General features: G+C 37.9%; 2 protein-coding genes across 4 annotated transcripts in view; both read right to left on the bottom strand.

Moving 5' to 3' along the window:
• NELL1 (neural EGFL like 1) overlaps window positions 1–21770 on the bottom strand; it is a gene marked incomplete at both ends in the record, with an annotated part of 883126 nt that overhangs the window by 295155 nt on the left and 566201 nt on the right. The window lies entirely within an intron of this gene.
• LOC309964878 (isocitrate dehydrogenase [NAD] subunit gamma, mitochondrial-like) lies at window positions 634–1771 on the bottom strand (the record flags this gene model as incomplete). Its single annotated transcript, XM_082844066.1, is given in 2 exon segments — window positions 634–1236; window positions 1238–1771. Coding segments are annotated over 2 exon segments (1128 nt in total). The 5' UTR covers window positions 1763–1771.

Below are 21770 nucleotides of genomic sequence, written 5' to 3'. Positions count from 1 at the left end.
TCAGAGATGCCCATGTGTGAAAAATTACACCGGCAAAAATTCCTTCCTCACATAAACAAGACCAGGGGAAAAGACAGGATATCTAGGAGGGAGTGGAAGCATTCTGAACTAGCTCAGCTTTATGGTACCTTATTTATTATTAAAATGACAATGTATATTTTGTAGGCAAATTTTATTGCACCAATTAACTCATTAACAACCTCTAGAGAGAAGCCAGCCTCCTTTGCAGGCTGGTTTGCACAATTTTAATGACCCAGATAAGAGAAAATCAGTGTGCCAGGTTCTGGAAAAGGCCCAGGACTCTACGAACAACTGATTTATTCACTGCATCGTCTCATAGAAAAGTGTGAATTGTGCATTAAAATAGAGAAGAATTCCTCAATACACAGACGACAAAATAGGTATGGCTAATTTAAACCAGCAATGTTTATGGCATTTATGGCATTCAAATTTAATAGAAAAAAAATCAGACTTGATTCCCTCCCCCTACCTCTTCTGAGTTGGAACAGGAGCTAGTTTATTCTAGAGTCCACATTAGCCAAGCTGGCTGGGCTTTCTGACTGGGTAGAGTAACGTAAAGTGTGGGACAGGAAGGAATTTGAAGGCTAGCTCAGCCTCTAAGGCACTGACTGTTTAATTGGCAACACTGATGTCATCTATGGTATTCTGAATGACATCCGATGTGGTACCCTGGCCTCCAATGTCTGGAGTTTGGATGTCTTTGTTCTCCATGGATGCCAAGACTGCAATACGAATGGAGGTGGCAGAGGAATGGAACTTGAGGTAATCCAGAATGATACAACTTGCCAGCAGCATGGCAGTAGGGTTGGCCACATTTTTATTGGTTATAGTCTTGCCTGATTGCCTTGAGGCCATTTCAAACACCGCATATATGTGGCCATAGTTGGCACTAGGCACAAGGCCTGCTCCCCCAACCAACTCTATGCAGACGTTATTGACAATGTTGCCATACAGACTGGGCATCACCATGACATCAGACTGCTGGGCCCAGGATACCAGCTGCATGGTGGTGTTATCCACAACCATGCCCTCAAAAATGAGCTGAGGATAGCAGGATGCCACCTCCCTACAGCACTGGAGGAAGAGACCATCTCCCAGTTTCATGATGTTGGCCTTGTGCACAGCCGTCACTTTTTCGCACCCCATCTGCTGGGCCAGCTGGAAATCATATTCAGCAACATGCAAAAGCTTGGCCTTAGGAATGATCTTTAAGGCCCTCTATCACTCCTTTCACACTCTCATGCTCCAGGTTGCTGTATTCACCCTCTGATGTCTTGTGCCTAGTTTCCACACCTAGTAGACTCTTAAAACGAATGACGCTGACATAGAGATCTAGAGTACTGCGAAACACACTGTTTTGTGATTTGTGAGATGGTGGTAGGTTGTAGTCAGTTTCAAAGTTGCCCTTCAAGGCCACGTGGTTTTGATGGACTGCCATGATGGCACTGTGAACTTCTTCCTCTTCACTAGAAGTGGAGGTAATCTGCACTTCCTCAAAGTCCACGGGCACACACACATGTCTGAACACATTCTTGTTGCACAGCATAAGTTCAGGTCCAATGCCATCCCCAGGAATCATAGTCACAGTGTGCCACCCACCATACTTAGCTGCTGGAGGAATGTTGTGTTTAAAAGAGAAGCTCCTCAGTGAGGTCTCATGGCCAAGGGAAATCTCCCAAGAGTGGCCTAGAATAGTTGGTGGGAACGTGGCCTTCACAGAGCACCTGGCAGCTGTCAGCATCTTCAGTGCCATGATCCATAAGTAGAGATTTAATTTATGTAAAAATACGTGCTTTTCCTCTTGGCTTGAACTGGCTTCTTTTGGTGGAATTCTAGATCCAAAATTCTTGCCTCGGTCACAGTTGTCTCTCCTTCCTTGTACTCTATTTTGGACAGACATTCTACTGCAGTGAGAGACAGAGTACTAGTCACAAGGAGATGTGTTATAGAGTAGAAAATACACTTTGGAATTGGACAATTCATTAAGCACATTCAATGTACCCATATGACGTACTTAAAAATAGACTTCATATTTTATAACTTTTAGGTTCACAGAAAAATTGAATGGCAGGTATAGAGATTTCCCATACAAAGATTTCCTTGCCTCAAAACTACAAATCAGCCCTTCTGTTTATTTTTTTTTCCCAGAAAGCTAGCTATTAAGCAAGTACCAGCACACCACTGTTAATACCTTCTCCCAAGTAATATGTTTCCTTCACTGGGATTAGCACTCATGTCACGTCTGTCAGAAATTTAAATCTTTTTCTAATAAGTTCAAACAATTTATTATTCTCCATTAATTATATTAGGAAACAATCCAAGGGCCTATTTATAACTTCAATTACAGTTGTTTTAATTAATTAAAGCTATTGATGGGATCTGAAATTTGTTTTGGTAACAATTTAGTTCTTGATTACAGAAAACTTTCTATTGACATTATTTATCTTTATTACATTTGTTTTATAGTCCATCAACTTCTACCAATTTTTCTCAGTCATTTAATAATTAAACTTGAAAGTAATGCCCCCAAAAAAGATTTCCTCGCCTCTACAAAGGCACAGTCTCCCCAGCTATCAAGATCCTACACAGAGTGGTACATTTGTTACAACTGATGACACTACAGTGACACCTCATTATCACCTAAAATCCATTGTTTAAATTAGGGTTCACTCTTCATGTTGCAAATTCTGAGTTTAGAGAAATGTATGACATATATCATCTAGTAGATTCATACAGAGTAGTTTCATAGCCCTAAAAATCCTCTCTGCTTTGTCTCTTCATGCCTCCCTCTCCGCAACCACTGGTAACCACCTATCTCCTTAGAGTCTCCAGAGTTGTGCATTTCCAAGAATGTTGTATAATTGGAATCATACACTCTGTAGCCTTTTCAGATTGGCTTCTTTGACTTAGTAACATGCATTAGAATTTCCTCCACGTTTTTTCGTGGCTCTGTAATGCATTTCTTTTTTGCACTGAGTAAAATTCCATTGTCTAGATGTACCACAGTTTATCTATTCACCTACTGAAGCACGTCTTGGTTGTTCCCAAGTTTTGTGAATGATGAACAAAGCTACTATAAACATCCATGTGCAAATTTTGTGTGGACATATGTTTTCAGCTCATGAGGGTGAATGGCAAGGAGCAGAGTTGCTGAATCGTATGGTAAAAGTATGCTCAGCTTTGTCAGAAACTGCTAAACTGTCTTCCAAAGTGGCTGTACCATTTTGCATTCCCACCAGCAATGAATGAGAGTTCCTGCTGTTCCATATCCTTGCCAGCATCGGTGCTGTCAGTGTTCCAGATTTTGGCCATTCTAATAGGTTTGTAGTGGTATCTCGTTGTTTTAATTTTCATTTCTCTGATGACATATGATGTGTAACATCTTTTCATATGCTTATTTGCCATCTGTATATCTTCTTTGATGAGATATCTGTTAAGGTTTTTGCCAATTGTTAAAATCAAGTTATTTGTTTTCTTACTGTTGAGTTTTCAGGGTTCTTTGTACTTTAGATAACAGTTCTTTATCAGATGTGCCTTTTAAAAATAATTTCTCCCAATCTGTGGCTTGTCTTCTCATTCTCTCGACAAAGTCTTTTTGCAGAACAGAAGATTTTAATTTTAGTGAAGTCTAGTTTATTATTTCTTTCATCGATCCAGTCTTTGGTGTTGTAGCTAAAAAGTCATCACCATACCCAAGGTCATCTATAACAGATTTTCTCCTAGAAGTTTTGTAGTGTTTCATCGTACATAGAAGTCTATGGTCCATTTTAAAATTAATTTTGGTGAAGTGTTTGAGGCCTGTGCCTAGATTAATTTTTTATATATGTTGATGTCCAGTTTTTCCAACACCATTTGTTGAAAAGACTCTCTTTATTCCATTGTGCTGCATTTGCTCCTTTGCCAAAGATCAATTAACTATTTACATGGGTCTGTTTCTGGGCTATTAACTTCCATTGGTTTATTCATCTGTTCTTTTGCCAACACCACAGTGTCTTGATTAGTGTAGCTTCACAGTAAGTCTTGAAGTCAAAAACTGTCAGTCCTCCAGCTTTGTTCTTCTCCTTCAATGTTGTGTTGGCTATTCTGGGTCTTTGGCTTCTACATACAAGCTTTGGAATCAGTTTATCAATATCTACAAAATAACTTTCTGGTATTTTGATTACGTTTGCATCGAATCTTGGAAAGAGTTGATATCTTGGAAACTTAACAATATTAAGTTTTCCCATCCATCAATATGGAATGTCTCTCAATTTCTTTAGTACTTCTTTAATTTCATTCATCAGAGTTTCATAGTTTTCCTCATATACATCTTATATATATGTTGTTAACGTTTATACCTAAGTATTTCATTTTGGAAATGTTAATGTAAATGATACTGTGTTTTTAATTGAAAACTGGTGTGTAAGAAAGCAATTGACTTTTGTATATTAACCTAGTAACCTGCAATCTTGCTGTAATCACTTATTAGTTCCAGGAGGTTTTTCTGTTGATTCTTTCAGGGTTTCTACATTGATGATATTGTCATCTGAAAATGAAGACAGTTTTATTTCTCCCTTTTCAATCTGTATACTTTTTATTTCCTTTTCTTGTCCTATAGTATTTGCTAGAAATTCCAGGGTAATACTGCAAAGGAGGGGTAAAAGGGGACATCCTTGCCTTGTACCTGATATTATTGGAAGAGCTTCGTGTTTCTCATCATGAAGTATTATGTTAGTTGTAGACTATTTGTAGGTATTCTTTATCAGGTTGATGCAGTTTTTCCTCTACTTCTAGTTTACCGAGAGCTTTGTATAATGAATGGGTGTTGAATTTTGTCAAATGTTTTTCTGCCTCTATTGATAGGATCATGTGATTCTTCTTGTTTAGCCTGTTGAAGTGATGGATTACATTAATTGATTTTTGAATGTTGAAACAGCCCTGCATAACTGGGATAAATATCACTTGATTATGGTGTATAAGTCTTTTTATACATTGTTGGATTCAATTTGCTAATATTTTGTTAAGAAGTTTTGTACCTATGTTCATGAGAGATACTGGTCTGTAGTTCTCTTTTTTTGTAATGCCTTTGTCTGCTTTTGTTACCAGGGTAATGTTGGTTTCATAGACTAAGTTATAAAGTATTCCTTCTCCTTGTGTCTTCTGAAATATATTATAGGGAACTGGTATAATTTCTTCCTCAAGAGTGTGGTAGAATTCACCAGTGAACACCACTGGTCCTGGGGATTTCCATTTTGGACGGTTATTAATTGTTGAATCAGTTTTAAAAATATATATAGGCCTCTTCAGATTGTCTGTTTCTTCTTGTGTGAATTTTGGCAAGGAATTAGTCCATTTCACCTAGGTTATCAAATTTGTGAGTGAAAACTTGTTCATAGTATCTTTTATTATCTTTTTAATGCCCATAGGATCTATAGTGATGTCCCTCTTTTCAGATAGTAGTAATTTATGTCTTTTTCTTTCTTTTTTTTTTTTTTGTTAGCTTGACTAGAGGCTTATCAATTTTACTGAAGTTTTCAGAGAATCAGCTTTTGGTTTCATTGATTTTTCTCTATTGATTTTTTTTTCTTTTCAATTTCATTGATTTCTGCTCAAATTCTTAATATTTCTTTTCCTCTGCTTACTTTGGATTTAATTTGCTCTTCTTTTTCTAGTTTCCAAAGGTGAAAGCTTAGATTATTGATTTTAAATCTTTCTTCCTTTCCACTATATGCATTTATTACTACGTATCTCCCCCTAAGCACTGTTTTCACCACATCCCATGAATTTTGTTGTGTTTTCATTTTCATTTTGTTCAAAATATTTTTAAAATTTCTTTTGTGATTTCTTCTTTGACCCATATGTTATTCAGAAATGTGTTGTTTAATCTCCACATTTAATTGGGGATTTTTTTCAGCTATCTTTCTATTACTGGTTTCTAAGTTAATTTCATTGCTGTCTGAGTGCAGACATTGTATGATTTCAATTTTTTTGGATTTGTTAAGGTGTGTTCTATGGCCCAGAATGTGGTCTTGGTGAGTGTTCTATATGAACTTGAGAAGACTGTGTATTCTGCTGTTGTTGGGTAAAGGAATCTACAAATGTCAATTATACCCAGTTTACGATGACATTGTTGAGTTCAACTATGTCTTTACTGATTTTCTGCCTGCTGGAGTTCGTTCCTTTTATTGTTGTTAACTTTTTAAGAAACTGCTAAACACTTCCCCAAAATGGTTATACCATTTATATCCCTACCAATGTAAGAGAATTACAGCTTCACATCTTCATCAATACTTGGTATTATTGTACTTCTATTTTAGCCATTCAAATAGATTTTGGTGGTAGTATCTCACTATGTTTTTGATTTGTGTTTCCCTTCTCACTATGATATGGAGTGTTTTTTAATATATTCTCCCAGATCAGAGCTACAAGCATTAACATCTGATATTTCTAGAAATCAACCACTCAACCGTGGAAGGCAGGCAAACTCTTCCCAAAGCTATGCCAGTATAGCCAATAAATATACAAGTATATTTATTGGCAAATAAATGTACAAGTATATTTATTGGCAAATTTTAAACCAGCCACAATCCCATTCTCACTTAACTTTCGGGCACCACCACCCCTGATGTAGGTTAGCGGTTGTTTGGGGAGGTTGGTGACTTATTTACGAAGACTTCCAAAGGCTGTCAAAATTCAAGAAGATGAAGATGCAGACTTAATAGTGGCTACCACTATGTAACACTTGCCACATCTAAGGTACTGTGCTGAATATTTTATATACATCATCATAATCTGCCACGGTAGGCATTATAGTTCCCATTTCACAGATGAAGAAACTAGCTAACACAGACTCTACAAATTCATATATTGTGAAGGAACAGAGAACTGCAACAGGTGAGGTGAATATTTCTAGGGGTCCTAGAGGCCTAGGCCAGTTTCTCATACTTGATCACCCTAGGATCTCATTGAAATGCAGGCACTAATTCAGTAGTTCTAGTGAGGGAGGGGAGCAGAGTCTTCATTTTCAAGTTGCTCCCTAGTCATACAGATTCTACTGGCCTCTTATCACACTTTGAGTAGTAAGGGCCTGTATTTACATCCTCACAAGGTCCTGGCAAGTCGGGGCCAGCATGTGGTGTACTTAGAGGCTGCTGGGAATAAAGGAAAGAAGCAGTACTGCTCCTTTCTAAAAACTGATATAAAATGGCTATAAAGTAGGAGCCAGCTGGGTACCTGCTTGTCACTTAATATGGCACGTAATATGGATAACAGCTGTCCACCACCAGTGCCTGAGGCTAGAGCAGATGATAATACCAGGAGAGAATGCTGGCAGAAAAATAAACAGACCCAACTACACAATTTTGTTTCAACCAATGGGCCGCCCTGACATACACCCCAATCTTCTTCCTAACCCTGGAAAGGACATAAGTCTTTTAAAGGTATGGATAAAGAAGGAAGGAAGCCCTGAGACTGGGAGTATAAACTGGATACTGACTGAGATTTTAATAGCCAGATTGACCTATAAACATCCCCAGATATTAGAAAAAGTTCTTAGCCTCAATGGGACAAAATTATGATATGTATATTCCAACATGCAGACGTAAGAACAATAAGAGTGCCATGGCTTCACAAATTTGAGTGTTAAGAGTTAAACTAAGTCTATTTTAAGTGTGACGCTGAGACAGTAAATGGGTTTAAGTAAGGGAGAGATATAATACAAGTTGCATTTAAAAAATGATCCTCTGGGAAGCAATTTGCAGAATAAATAATATGGTGACTATTCTGGTGGCAAGGAGGCCAATTAACAGGCAATCACTGTGGTTCTCAAAAAGTGATCCCCAAACCAGCAGAATCAGGACCACCTTGAACTGCTAAGAAACGTAATCTCTTGTAACTATCCCTAGACATACTGAACCTGGAAGTCTGCAGTTGGGAACCCAACAATCTGTGTTTTAATGCTTCTGACGCATGCTGAAATTTGAGAACCACTGGGCTATGAAATGGTTCCAACAGGAAATGATGAGCAGTTGTACTAAGATGAAGGCAGTGAGGAAGGAGAGAAATAACTTCAGAGATATTTAGGAGATAAACAGGACTAGGCTACTGACCTGGGAGACATGGAATATTATTCTTAATGTGCTTAATGAACTGGGTGACTGATAATATAATCGATGAAAATGATGTACAACACTGAAAAAAGAGCAGTTGGGTTGGGGAAATAGAATAGAAAACGAGTTCAGTTTCAGACATGATGTGTTTGGGGAGCTGTAAGACATCCACATAAAGATGCCTGGTGGGTGGCTTAATAAATAAGTCTGCAGCCCCAGAGAAAGGATTGTGGGTGATGACAGAAATTCAGGAGTCATCAACTTATGGGAGAAAGTTAACCCCACAGAAGTATATGAAATAGCCTCAAGCAGAGGTTTTCAACGTTGCTTCTGCCATGACAGATGATGAATGGCATTCATATGAGACATGTTCCCAGGAGTGTACTCAGATTGTAATGAAAACCAAACACACACACACGTATGAACAAAAGTAGTTGGCCAAATAAACCACGGAATTCCCAAACTGTTTTTATAGGTCATATTTACAAAAGCATTTTACCTGCAAATGATTAGTAAAGCCATCTATTTACTGATCTCAAACATGACTTCTTTTTGAGGGAAAAATATATATATGGATAATCTAAAAGTTACATAAAATTATATTTTAAAGACCAAATTCAGACCTCTACAGTTAATATTTAAAAAGTAAGCATGTACTAACAAAGAAAAATAATTCATATTTTATGGTTAAAAAGTATAGCACATAATATTTATGTTTATTCATGATGTTAATATAACTGGTATTACTGCACGTCCTTTGGATAATCACACTACCTGTGACTGGGAAACTGTAACTAGTGCCTCCTTCTCATTTCTGTGCTATGCAGATAAAGATGCATGCTTTCTTCATCTCTCTCCCTTTTTCAAAAAGTATCCATGGGTAAAATCAAGGAAACAAATACAAGTATAAATCCACAGTTTACAATTATAGTATTTCAAAATTGCTCTATCAATGCCACATCAATAATCACAGTTCCTGGGTATTTTCAGCAAACATAAAATAGGCTATGAATTATGAGCAATTCACTTCCAGCTAACTCTGATTCCACTTTTCCCCACACCAACAAGCCCACACCACTGAAATACAAATGAGTGACTATGACATCCTTATAATGGTAACTCTGAGGTGAGTCTAATTATTTAAAATGTAAATCATTCACAGGAGCTTGTAACTCAACACTTATGAATAAGTGAGTGGTTTTGACATATGTCATAACTGATTGTGACACTGTAATGTGTCATATGTCACTAAGGTCAAGAAGTACTAGGCGAGGGCTTCCCTGGTGACGCAGTGGTTGAGAGTCCGCCTGCCGATGCAGGGGACACGGGTTGGTGCCCCGGTCCGGGAAGATCTCACATGTCGCAGAGCGGCTGGGCCCGTGAGCCATGGCCGCTGAGCCTGCGCATCCGGAGCCTGTGCTCCGCAACGGGAGAGGCCACAACAGTGAGAGGCCCGTGTACCACAAAAAAAAAAAAAAAAGAAGTACTAGGCTAGAAAGATGACTGTAGACAAAGCACAGAAAAATTATGAAGACAAAACTGGGGACCATCAGTCTTCGAACCATGAGAGGAATAGAGATGAAGTGATCTGGGAGGCGGGAGGAGAACAGAGAGAAAAGGATGTCATAGAAGCCAAGAGAAGTGTAACACTCAAGGAATGAACTGTCAGCAGTATCAACATCCTTTGAGAGGTTAAGTAAAATCAGAAGAATGATGGGGTCACTGACCACAACCATGAGGCTGTATAGGTTAGTGATTGTGAGCACTGGCTCAAAAGCCAAACTGTCTGCCACATAAAACCTCTGTAACCTTTGTAATTTTCATAACTTCTTTTGGAACTTATATTCTAGTGGGAGTAGACAGCAAAAAATACATGAATGATAGATGGACAGATAAATGGATACAGAGATAGACAAATATATAAACAAGCAAGAAACAAACACATAAGTGGATCTTTTAATGTCAGAAGAGAGAAATGCTATGTAACAAATATAAAACCTGTTGCCTTCAAGGAGCTTGCATTCTAGGCAGAGTTAAATGGAATGAATATAGGTGGAATACAAACTGGCAGTGGATGGTAAATGATTCCTGAGTGACCCAGCTGGGAAGTGGAAATGCACAGGATAGACTGACCATGTATATGGGTAGGGATGGTGAGGGAAAGTGTTTCAGACACATCTGAAAGAAGGGCTAGCAGCAGATAAGTACAGAGGGAAGGAGAGGATTTCTGAGATGGAGGCAAAATTGAAAGGCCTGTAGGGTACACTAAACATTGCCATTCACCTGAAAGGAAAGGTTTATGTAGGAAAACAGTGGTAGACAAATGGAGAAAGTACACTGGGGTCAGAGGGTGGAGAACCCTGAATGGCAAATCTAAGAAATTTATGAGACCTTGAAGGCAGGAGAGAAACATTCAGGATTTTTGAAATCAAAATAAAAGGTTTTGAAAGATACCCCTTTAAAAAGGAAAACATGCACTTAAAAAAAGAGACAGTAAATTTTCAAGGCACAAGACCATTTATATCAAAGCTTTGCCTTAATGAAAGCAGAATTTTAAAATACACACCCACTCCCACCTATCTGCACATACACTCTTTAGAAAACTCTTAATATCCATTTCATGTTGTCCTATAGAATCAACTGATTATGAACATTGTTTTATCAATAATTTTCTAAAAAAGATCAATGCACAGAGACATAATTTGCTCCATTTTCTCTGTTGCACAATTAATGCAATTTCTCACCTGCCATTCCATCGCTATTCAATAACCACTGAAGAGCTGACAGATGCATAGTTCTCACAGAGGACTGTGAAGAGCCAGATTTAAAGTAATCCAGGGCTTCCCTGGTGGTGCAGTGGTTGAGAGTCTGCCTGCCGATGCAGGGGACACGCGTTCGTGCCCCGGTCTGGGAAGATCCCACATGCCGCGGAGCGGCTGGGCCCGTGAGCCATGGCCGCTGAGCCTGCGCGTCCTGAGCCTGTGCTCCGCAGCGGGAGAGGCCACAGCAGTGAGAGGCCCGTGTACCACAAAAAAAAAGTAATCCAGAGATGTCCTCCTTGTTTTCCAAAAGGGGATACATATTGTACAATACTGAATTGGCTGTAGAAGTCCTTGTTTGAGGAAGAGCTACACTTATTCTTACACTAAGAAGAGCTTTTCAGATACAGTTTTCATTTAGTAAAGGAAAAACTCCCACCCTGCCAAAAGGATATTGAGGTAGGGGTGGGGAGTCACATTATTCTTTTCTGGGGTGAGAAGCAGGTTGGCTTTTGAATGAAACAGTAAAGTTTAGAGTCAAGTCATTAAACTGACGCTTAAGCAGCAACTTTGGCCTTTCTGGAAAGACAGGTGAAGACTCAAGATTACAGGTTAATTGGAAACAGCTTTTTATCTTCCCTTCTAACTCAACTTTACAGCCACATGAACAACTCTATTAAATACTTTTGCTATTACCTAGGGCATTAACTATGCCATTCAATTCTCTCTGCTGGTCTGGGAGGATTGTTGTCTTCCAAGAACTATTCACGAGTATAATCATTATATTGTTCTTGAAGGCTCTGTATTTCAGAGGTTTCCCTTTGAACCAGGGTCTGGCAAGAGAATCTCTTTGTGTTAATAATGACTAGATGCATGAGTTAACAAAGTCCTCTCTGTTACACCTATCTCAGTTTTTAGTTCAAAACATACGCACACACACATTCCACAACTGTTGACACAAGCTGAGGTAAACATACACTGGGTTTTCTTAAAAGTTCCCAATTAGCCTGAAATCACAGTCCCTATAAAGCACACTTCATACTTGTTAACCCAGCATGACCCAGTGACCCAAGTTTTGCAATCAGGTTATTATAATAACTATAGAATCTGGAAATTAGACGGGACTTTCTGAAGCCAGCTATTTTAGCCAGCTGGTTTATCCCCTGTCAACATTACAAAGTAGGTGTGATTACACTAATCTAAAAAACCTTCTCCAAAGGATTCCCTCCAGTCTCCCCATCCCTGGCCTGCAAATGTTCTCCCTTCATTCAAGATGGACAACGGCCCCTACCGGGCACCATATCCAAGGCTGTGTGTTTGGTAGCACTTTATCTCCATCTGCAAAATGCAACTAGGAGGTAGGTGTTTTATTTTCATTTTATAAATAAACATAGTGATATGCCAAGAGGATAAGCAACTCTTATGAAGTTAGCAGAAGATTCAAACTCAAGTCTCTTGCCCCTAAGCTTGTGCTCTTTCCCCTGCATCATGCTGCTTTTTCTCTCCTGTGCTTCTACATGTCTCCGTGTGCAACCTTCCTCCACCCACTCGTATCCCTGAGAAGGGAAGGAAGACCCTCACACAAACACCAAATCACCATGGTAGACGTTCAGGCATCTAACAGATAAACTGATGATTATGCAAAACTAAAAATATCCACAAAGAAATTTCCAAGTAAAGATGCTTAAATGCATGTACTTGCATCTGCTCCTTCCTGAAATCCCACTACGTTTCTATTTCAATTTTTATTTTTTGTTTTTAAATTGTAAAACTACAAGGGCAATGAGAATGACAGAGAAGACAAGACAATTTTGTAAACTGGAAAGCAGATGAAGGAGTGATGACTGACTTTTCAGATGTGATAAAGCTGAATCCTAAACACTCAGAGAGAAAAGCCAAGAAACCATTTGTTTTGCAACACAGAACCCCAAAGCCTCAGGAACTGGCAACAACAGATACCCCTGAGAGTGGCAGGTAAAGGTGGGTGGAAAGTCTCTTTAATAAACAAACACACAGATCACCTTCCTTATTCTGCTCAGTTACATGACTGCCCCCAGCCACCAACCTAGCAGAAGAACGGACATTTACGCTCTGCTCTGGGGAACACTATGCACAACTAAATGCAAGTTCCATGCTGAATTGAGGGGAAATAAGTGAAAGTTTATACAGCAAACAGAGTGCTGACAGGTGGACTTAGATTCCCTGGATAGGAGTTTTGAAGAGCAGTTTCCAAGAAAACCAACAACTAAAAATAAAATATTTAAAGATACTGACAATCGACTGATTCTCAAGAGAATAGACCAGACCATCCTATACTGAATTTCACTGTCAACCATCACATCTCCATTTGCACAGAACTTTCAATGCATGTGTTATTATCCATATGTTAAGTGAGTGAAGAGCCAGGTTCAAACATGTGGAAAAGCTTCTGACATAAAAGACAGAAGCCAAAGCAAATCAGTAGACAGAAGCAATGAGGAGGATGCAGGGACTCCATTAAGAGAACATTTCTGATACTCATATCAGATAAAATAGACTTTAAAATAAAGAATGTTACATGAGACAAGGAAGGGCACTACATAATGATCAAGGGATCAATCCAAGAAGAATATATAACAATTATAAATATATATGTACCCAACATAGGAGCACCTCAATACATAAGGCAACTGCTAACAGCTATAAAAGAGGAAATCGACAGTAACACAATAATAGTGGGGGACTTTAACACCTCACTTACACCAATGGACAGATCATTCAAAATGAAAATAAATAACGAAACAGAAGATTTAAATGACACAATAGACCAGATAGATTTAATTGATATTTATAGGACATTGCATCCAAAAACAGCAGATTACACTTTCTTCTCAAGTGCGCATGGAACATTCTCCAGGATAGATCACATCTTGGGTCACAAATCAAGCCTCAGTAAATTTAAGAAAATTGAAATCATATCAAGCATCTTTTCTGACCACAACGCTATGAGATTAGAAATGAATTATGGGAAAAATACGTAAAAAACACAAACACATGGAGGCTAAACAATACGTTACTAAATAACCAAGAGATCACTGAAGAAATCCAAGAGGAAATCAAAAAATGCCTAGAGACAAATGACAATGAAAACACGATGATCCAAAACCTATGGGATGCAGCAAAAGCAGTTCTAAGAGGGAAGTTTATAGCTATACAAGCCTACCTCAAGAAACAAGAAAAATCTCAAGTAAACAATCTAACGTTACACCTAAAGGAACTAGAGAAAGAACAAACAAAACCCAAAGTTGGCAGAAGGAAAGAAATCATAAATATCAGAGCAGAAATAAATGAAATAGAAACAAAGAAAACAATAGCAAAGATCAATAAAACTAAAAGCTGGATCTTTGAGAAGATAAACAAAATTGAGAAACCATTAGTCAGACTCATCAAGAAAAAGAGGGAGAGGACTCAAATCAATAAAATTAGAAATGAAAAAGGAGAAGTTACAACAGACACCACAGAAGTACAAAGCATCCTAAGAGACTACTACAAGCAACTCTGTGCCAATAAAATGGACAACCTGGAAGAAATGGACAAATTCTTAGAAAGGTATAACCTTCCAAGACTGAACCAGGAAGAAACAGAAGACATGAACAGAGCAATTACAAGTAATGAAATTGAAACTGTGATTAAAAATCTTCCAGCAAACAAAAGTCCAGGACCAGATAGTTTTACAAGTGAATTCTATCACACATTTAGAGAAGAGCTAACACCCATCCTTCTCAAACTCTTCCAGAAAACTACAGAGGGAGGAACACTACCAAACTCATTCTATGAGGCCACCATCACCCTGATACCAAAACCAGACAAAGATACTACAGAAAAAGAAAATTACAGACCAATATCACTGATGAATATAGATGCAAAAATCCTCAACAAAATACTAGCAAACAGAATCCAACAACACATTAAAAGGATCATACACCATGATCAAGTGGGATTTATCCCAGGGATGCAAGGATTCTTCAATATATGCAAATCAATCAATGTGATACACCATATTAACAAATTGAAGAATAAAAACCATATGATTGGGGCTTCCCTGGTGGCGCAGTGGTTGAGAATCTGCCTGCCAATGCAGGGGACACGGGTTCGAGCCCTGGTCTGGGAAGATCCCACATGCCACGGAGCAACTGGGCCTGTGAGCCACAATTACTGAGCCTGTGCGTCTGGAGCCTGTGCTCTGCAACAAGAGAGGCTGCAATAGTGAGAGGCCCGTGCACCGCGATGAAGAGTGGCCCCCGCTTGCCACAACGAGAGAAAGCCCTCACACAGAAACAAAGACCCAACACAGCCATAAATAAAAATAAATTAATTAATTAAAAAAAAAAAACATATGATCATCTCAATAGATGCAGAAAAAGTTTTTGACAAAATTCAACACCTATTTATGACAAAAACTCTCCAGAAAGTGGGCATAGAGGGAACCAAACTCAGTGTAATAAAGGCCAGATATAACAAACCAACAGCAAACATCATTCTCAATGGTGAAAACCTGAAAGCATTTCCTCCAAGATCAGGAACGAGACAAGAATGTCCACCCTCACCACTATTATTCAGCATAGTTTTCGAAGTCCTAGCCACAGCAATCAGAGAAGAAAAAGAAATAAAAGGAATACAAATTGGATAAGAAGAAGTAAAACTGTCACTGTTTGCTGATGACATGATACTAAACATAGAGAATCTTAAAAATGCCACCAGAAAACTACTAGAGCTAATCAATGAATTTGGTAACGTTGCAGGATACAAAATTAATGCACAGAAATCTCTTGCATTCCTATACACCAATGATGAAAATTCTGAAAAAGAAATTATGGAAACACTACCACTTGCCACTGCAACAAAAAGAATAAAGTACCTAGGAAGAAACCTACCTAGGGAGACAAAAGACCTGTATGCAGAAAACTATGATACTGATGAAAGAAATTAAAGATCATACCAAGAGATGGAGAGATATACCATATTCTTGGATTGGAAAAATCAATATTGTGAAAATGACTTTACTACTCAAAGCAGTCTACAGATTCAATGCAATCCCTATCAAATTACTTTTTACGGAACTAGTACAAATCATCTTAAAATTTGTATGGAGACACAAAAGACCCCAAATAGCCAAAGCAATCTTGAGGAAAAAAATAACGGAGCTGGAGGAATCAGACTCCCTGACTTCAGACTATACTACAAAGCTACAGTAATCAAGACAATATGGTACTGGCACAAAAACAGAAACATAGATCATTGGAACAAGATAGAAAGCCCAGAGATAAAACCACACACTATGGTCAAGTAATCTATGACAAAGGAGGCAAAGATATACAATGGAGAAAAGACAGTCTCTTCAATAAGTGGTGCTGGGAAAACTGGACAGCTACATGTAAAAGAATGAACTTAGAACACTCCTTAACACCATACACAAAAATAAACTCAAAATGGATATGAGACCTAAATGTAAGACCAGACACTATAAAAGTCTTAGAGGAAAACATAGGAAGAACAGTCTGTGACATAAATCACAGTGAGATCTTTTTTGATCCACCTCCTAGAGTAATGGAAATAAGAACAAAAATAAACAAATGGGACCTAATGAAAATTCAAAGCTTTTGCACAGCAAAGGAAACCATAAACAAGACGAAAAGACAACCCTCAGAATGGGAGAAAATATTTGCAAATGAATCAACAGACAAAGGATTAATCTCCAAAATATATAAACAGCTCATGCAGCTCAATATTAAAGAAACAACCCAATCCAAAAATGGGCAGAAGACCTAAATAGACATTTCTCCAAAGAAGACATACAGATGGCCAAGAAGCACATGAAAAGCTGCTCAACATCAGTAATTATTAGAGAAATGCAAATCAAAACCACAATGACGTATCATGTCACACCAGTTAGAATGGGCATCATCAGAAAATCACAACAAATGCTGGAGAGGGTGTGGAGAAAAGGAAACCCTCTTGCACTGTTTTTAGGAATGTAAATTGATACAGCCACTATGGAGAACAGTATGGAGGTTCCTTAAAAAACTAAAAATAGGGCTTCCCTGGTGGTGCAGTGGTTGAGAGTCCACCTGCTGATGAAGGGGACACGGGTTCGTGCCCCGGTCCGGGAAGATCCCACATGCCGCGGAGCGGCTGGGCCCGTGAGCCATGGCCGCTGAGCCTGCACGTCCATAGCCTGTGCCCCGCAATGGGAGAGGCCACAACAGTGAGAGGCCCGCATACCTCAAAAAAAAAAAAAAAAAACTAAAAATAGAATTACCATATGATCCAGCAATCCCACTACTGGGCATATACCCAGAGAAAACCATAATTCAAAAAGACACATGCACCCCAATGTTCATTGCAGCACTATTTACAATAGCCAGGTCACAGAAGTAACCTAAATGCCCATCAACAGATGAATGGATAAAGAAGATGTGGTACATATATACAATGGAATATTACTCAGCCATAAAAAGGAACAAAATTGAGTCATTTGTTGAGACGTGGATTGTCCTAGAGACTGTCATACAGAGTGAAGTAAGTCAGTCAGAGAAAAACAAATATTGTATAATAACGCATGTATGTGGAACCTAGAAAAATGGTACAGAATAACCGGTTTACACGGCAGAAGTTGAGACACAGATGTAGAGAACAAACGTATGGACAGCAAGGGGAGAAAATCGCGATGGGGTGGGGATGGTGGTGTGCTGAATTGGGCGATTGGGATTGACCTGTATACACTGATGTGTATAAAATTGATGACTATTAAGAACCTGCAGAATAAAAAAACAAACAAACAGAAAACAACTAATACTAAACTTTCTTTGGGTTATTTGTATGAAAATATGTTAATATAAATTTTCAGGCATGACAGGAAATTTCTAAAAATCTTATACGTTCTGTTATCATAAGTCATAATTCTAGTTATTACTTTAAAATGTATATCTCAGAAATAACTAAATTTCCTTGTCAATTGCATTATTATGAACTTGCATCAAATCTTTAACCATGGTCATTTTTAAGTCTTTTGTCATTTACAGACAGTTCTGGGTGTACTCTGATGCTTTTGCAAACATGTTCCTATAAAAGGGTTTCATCTTCAAGGAATTCATGGAAAAGACTCTGACAAGTACAGGTTTCTGGTAACTGACTATACTGCTGAACTGAATGAATAAGCATTTTCAGAACTCTAATGGAAAACTGATGAATTCATAAAAGTGCTAACAAAAGATCAAGATGAAAAACAAAATTAATTACATGGGACTGAGTGAACTGATGAGGATGATTATAATTTTTGTGACTTTCTGTTTGAATTTAAAAACAAAAAAAATCCCACAAGGGCTCAGAGGCAAAAAATATACAAATTAATTTTCACTGCAAAGTAAAGGAGCTGTTACAGTGGAGGATTACTGGACTGAATGTCAATATTATGACATAGTGTGAGTGTGTTTCGTGTTTGGTAATTGCAATCATTGCTGCTTTTGTTGTGGTCATCCATTTACAATGCTTGGTGTCAGTTTATTTAACTCTTGTAAAAAATAAAATACAGTGTGTGTGTGTGTGTGTGTGTGTGTGTGTGTGTGTGTGTGTGTGTGTGTGTGAAAAACAAAACCAAACCAAAAAAAAATTATGAATATCTAGATTGAAAAGGTCCATTGCGTGCCCAACAAAGTGAAGGAAAACTATCCCATATCATCAGTAAATTTAAAACTGCCAATTACAAAAAACAAAGGCTAAAACGTCAGAAAGACATTGGACTTCTCAAATTCCATACTGGAGCCTAGAAGACAATGTAAGAATGCCTTCAAAATTCTGAGAAAGGAAAATTATTTACCACCTAAAATATAAAGTCTTTTTAAATTGTCAGTCAAGAATGAAGGTAAAATTATCTACTAGACACGTATCTTTTGCTTACTATATGCCAGACAGTTTCCTAAGCAATTTTTTAAGTATTCATGCATTTAATAAAAGTAAGACATTTTTCAGAGAAGGTCTCAAAATTTTTCTCCCATGTATCCTTCCTCATATAATTAATGGAGAATGTACTCCATCAAGCCAGAGCAGTAAACCAGGAAAGAATATGCCTGGTATACTGGAACAGGGGCTACCACCCCAGGGAGGCAAAGGGGGTCCCCAGTATCATGATAAAGAGCAATTCCCAGGAGATGAGCTATGCCGTGAGCCTATAAGTCAGTCGACCTTTGGAGGAGATTTATTCAAGAACATGAAAGTGTTAATGTCTTTGAGGGCATTTATATAACTGGTGAGAGTTTGGGAATAAATTATGATAAATCCACAGTAAACTAAGCAAGAAGACGAATAAACTAAATGATTACTAACGACAGGGGAACCAAGAATTGTGCAAGAAAGGAAACCAAGGGTACCTGATAGTAATTCATTTACCAATAGCATGTACATGGTCATGATAACATAAATGCAGAATATTGGTCTAACAATAAGATGCATGCTGAGGTGTGCAGAAGAGAGCCAAATCCCCCTTATATGGTGGAAAGTCAATAAAAAATGCCAAAGTTGGAAATATAAAGAAGTAGCAAAGACATGTGCTATTTAGAGATATGGACAAAAACACCAAAAAAAGAATGTTAAAATCATTCAAAGTGGTTGCCTCTAGGGATAGGAAATGGGAAAAGTTTTCCAGGAGATAAATCATTTTTATAAATCCTTCCAGAACCGTTTAGCTCTTTAAGCTACATGTATGTATAAACTTGATAGAAATATAAATTCATTTTCAGTGTGCAGAGATTGTTCCTTTGAGGCAGCAAAGCATAAGGGTTAAAAGTCAACAGACTGCTTGGGTTCTAATCCTGGCTCTTTTACTTGTAACTATTTGACCTTGGGAAAACTGCTTCGAAATCTCTCTACCACAGTTTCCTCTTGTATAAATGAGAATGATATCTTCCTCAAAGAGTTTCGTGAGGAATAAATGCATGCAATTTGAACAGTGCCCAGCTCAACGCATGTCTATCATCAGTATTATTAGTGTGAATGCCATATTTGAGGGTAATTTATATCAGTCTAAATAATAAAAGAATAATACTAAAACATGCCATTTCATTTTATTTTGATTCCAAATTGCACATATTGGCCCAAAAGTATAATGTAGGAAATTCTAAGAACCAACAAACTAACATTCTAAATAGTAATGATTTATTAAGCAACACTTTGATAACAATACAGTTGTTTAGTACAGTCATTTACTGTATGTCTATTCGAAAAGGTAGAGAAGGTTCTGTAATATTATATCCACATAAAGAATATTTACAGCACTTAATAGTTTAACATTCCTCCACTTGACAATTTGAGAAATTGATAGAAAATATTAATATGTCTTATGGGGAAAATGAATTAACTTGCATTTATAATTCTCCTCTTACCAAAAAGAAATGGTTTTAAAATCTGTTTTCATATTTTGTGAGCATGGGCTAATTTTTTAATATTTTAGGACCTATATGAGTTAAAATTCATTCCTCTAAAGTATGACAAGAAAAGGGGAGAGGCTCCTCTATAACAAGACAGAATATCATTTACCCTCACGTAGATAAGGGCTCTATCCGCTGTACATGTATTAGTCTGCTGGCTTAACCAGCTAGAAGACAGACAAGTCTCCAGCAACTTAAAATACTTCTCTTCGCGGAGCTACAGTTTGGCATGGGATGTCAAAGGATGAGAACATACATACATAAGTGGTCCACTGAAGGTGAATGTTCTATATCCTTTTTGTCCCAAACTGCCAGAGGGTATGTTAAAAATGAAATACACGAGGATGCTCTAAGCTACTAATGAGTCAGGTTTGAATATCCACGGTGCCAGCCACTTCATCCTGAATCCCTCTGGCTGTACAAAGGGACATCTTATGAAGGCACTGTCATGATATTAAAGCAGCCTCATGGACAGTAATCTGTCTTCTGAGGCAGCCTACAATACATTGAATACACATTGAATACAATGTCAAAACTAATTACCAGCAGAACAGAAACTTATCACTTGTCTAGTACCTTGTTAACATGTCCCCAATGAGCTTACATGAAATGAATGCAATAATACCATAGTCCACTGGAAAAAAACCTGGGAGACATTGTCTAGGGTGCTCATCAAGGTCTGGGCGTCAGAAAGAATAGTATGTGATAAAACTAAGTAACTATTTTCAGACAAATATACAATGTGCCAGGTTTGTTCAAAGTCAATTCAGTCACAGGTAGCAGTGTTACGCTTTCTCATATCTATGGACTACTTGGGTGCTGTTTGATAAAAATATTTTGGAAGGTTGTATGTCAGCTCTGGATCTACATAAAGTGTCTAGAGATAAGTGAAGTGTCAGTTTGCGCATCTGAAAATTAATAAAAGCATTTTACTTTCATTCATCTCATCTGGAGAAATCCTAGTTCCTCATTCACAACATCTAATGCAATCATGGCAGTGTATCAAGAAAAAAAGTTCAACTCACAGTGATGTAACATTTGTATATTTAATGTTCTGTACGCAGACAGCAAAAGGGGGAGAAAATGAGGGAGGGTGGGAGGGAGAAAGGAGGAAACACTGGGAGAAATATTTTAGACTGTGGGTGATTCCTTCTGCCATTCCACTTCACTTGATGAGTATCTGCCATAAAACGAGAGAGTCTGAGATGGGAGATGGGAACCTGTTGTTGTGTGACTCAGTCTCTCTTATTCCTGCATGCCTCTAAATAGCATTAAGTATTTTACTGAATGTGACTTTAATGTTTAAAGACACAGTATTTATTTTTGGTTGTCTTTAATGTGGCTTCAGATCACATTATCTTCATCTGGTGCTTGACTAATAAACTTCAATCTCTTCTAACTCTTCAGGGAAAAAAAATGGTTGTGTTCGACTCACTAAGTTC

The sequence above is a fragment of the Leucopleurus acutus genome (genome assembly GCF_964270905.1).
Source record: "Leucopleurus acutus genome assembly, chromosome: 8".
Taxonomy (NCBI): domain Eukaryota; kingdom Metazoa; phylum Chordata; class Mammalia; order Artiodactyla; family Delphinidae; genus Leucopleurus; species Leucopleurus acutus.
This window is presented reverse-complemented; position numbering and strand designations above follow the sequence as displayed.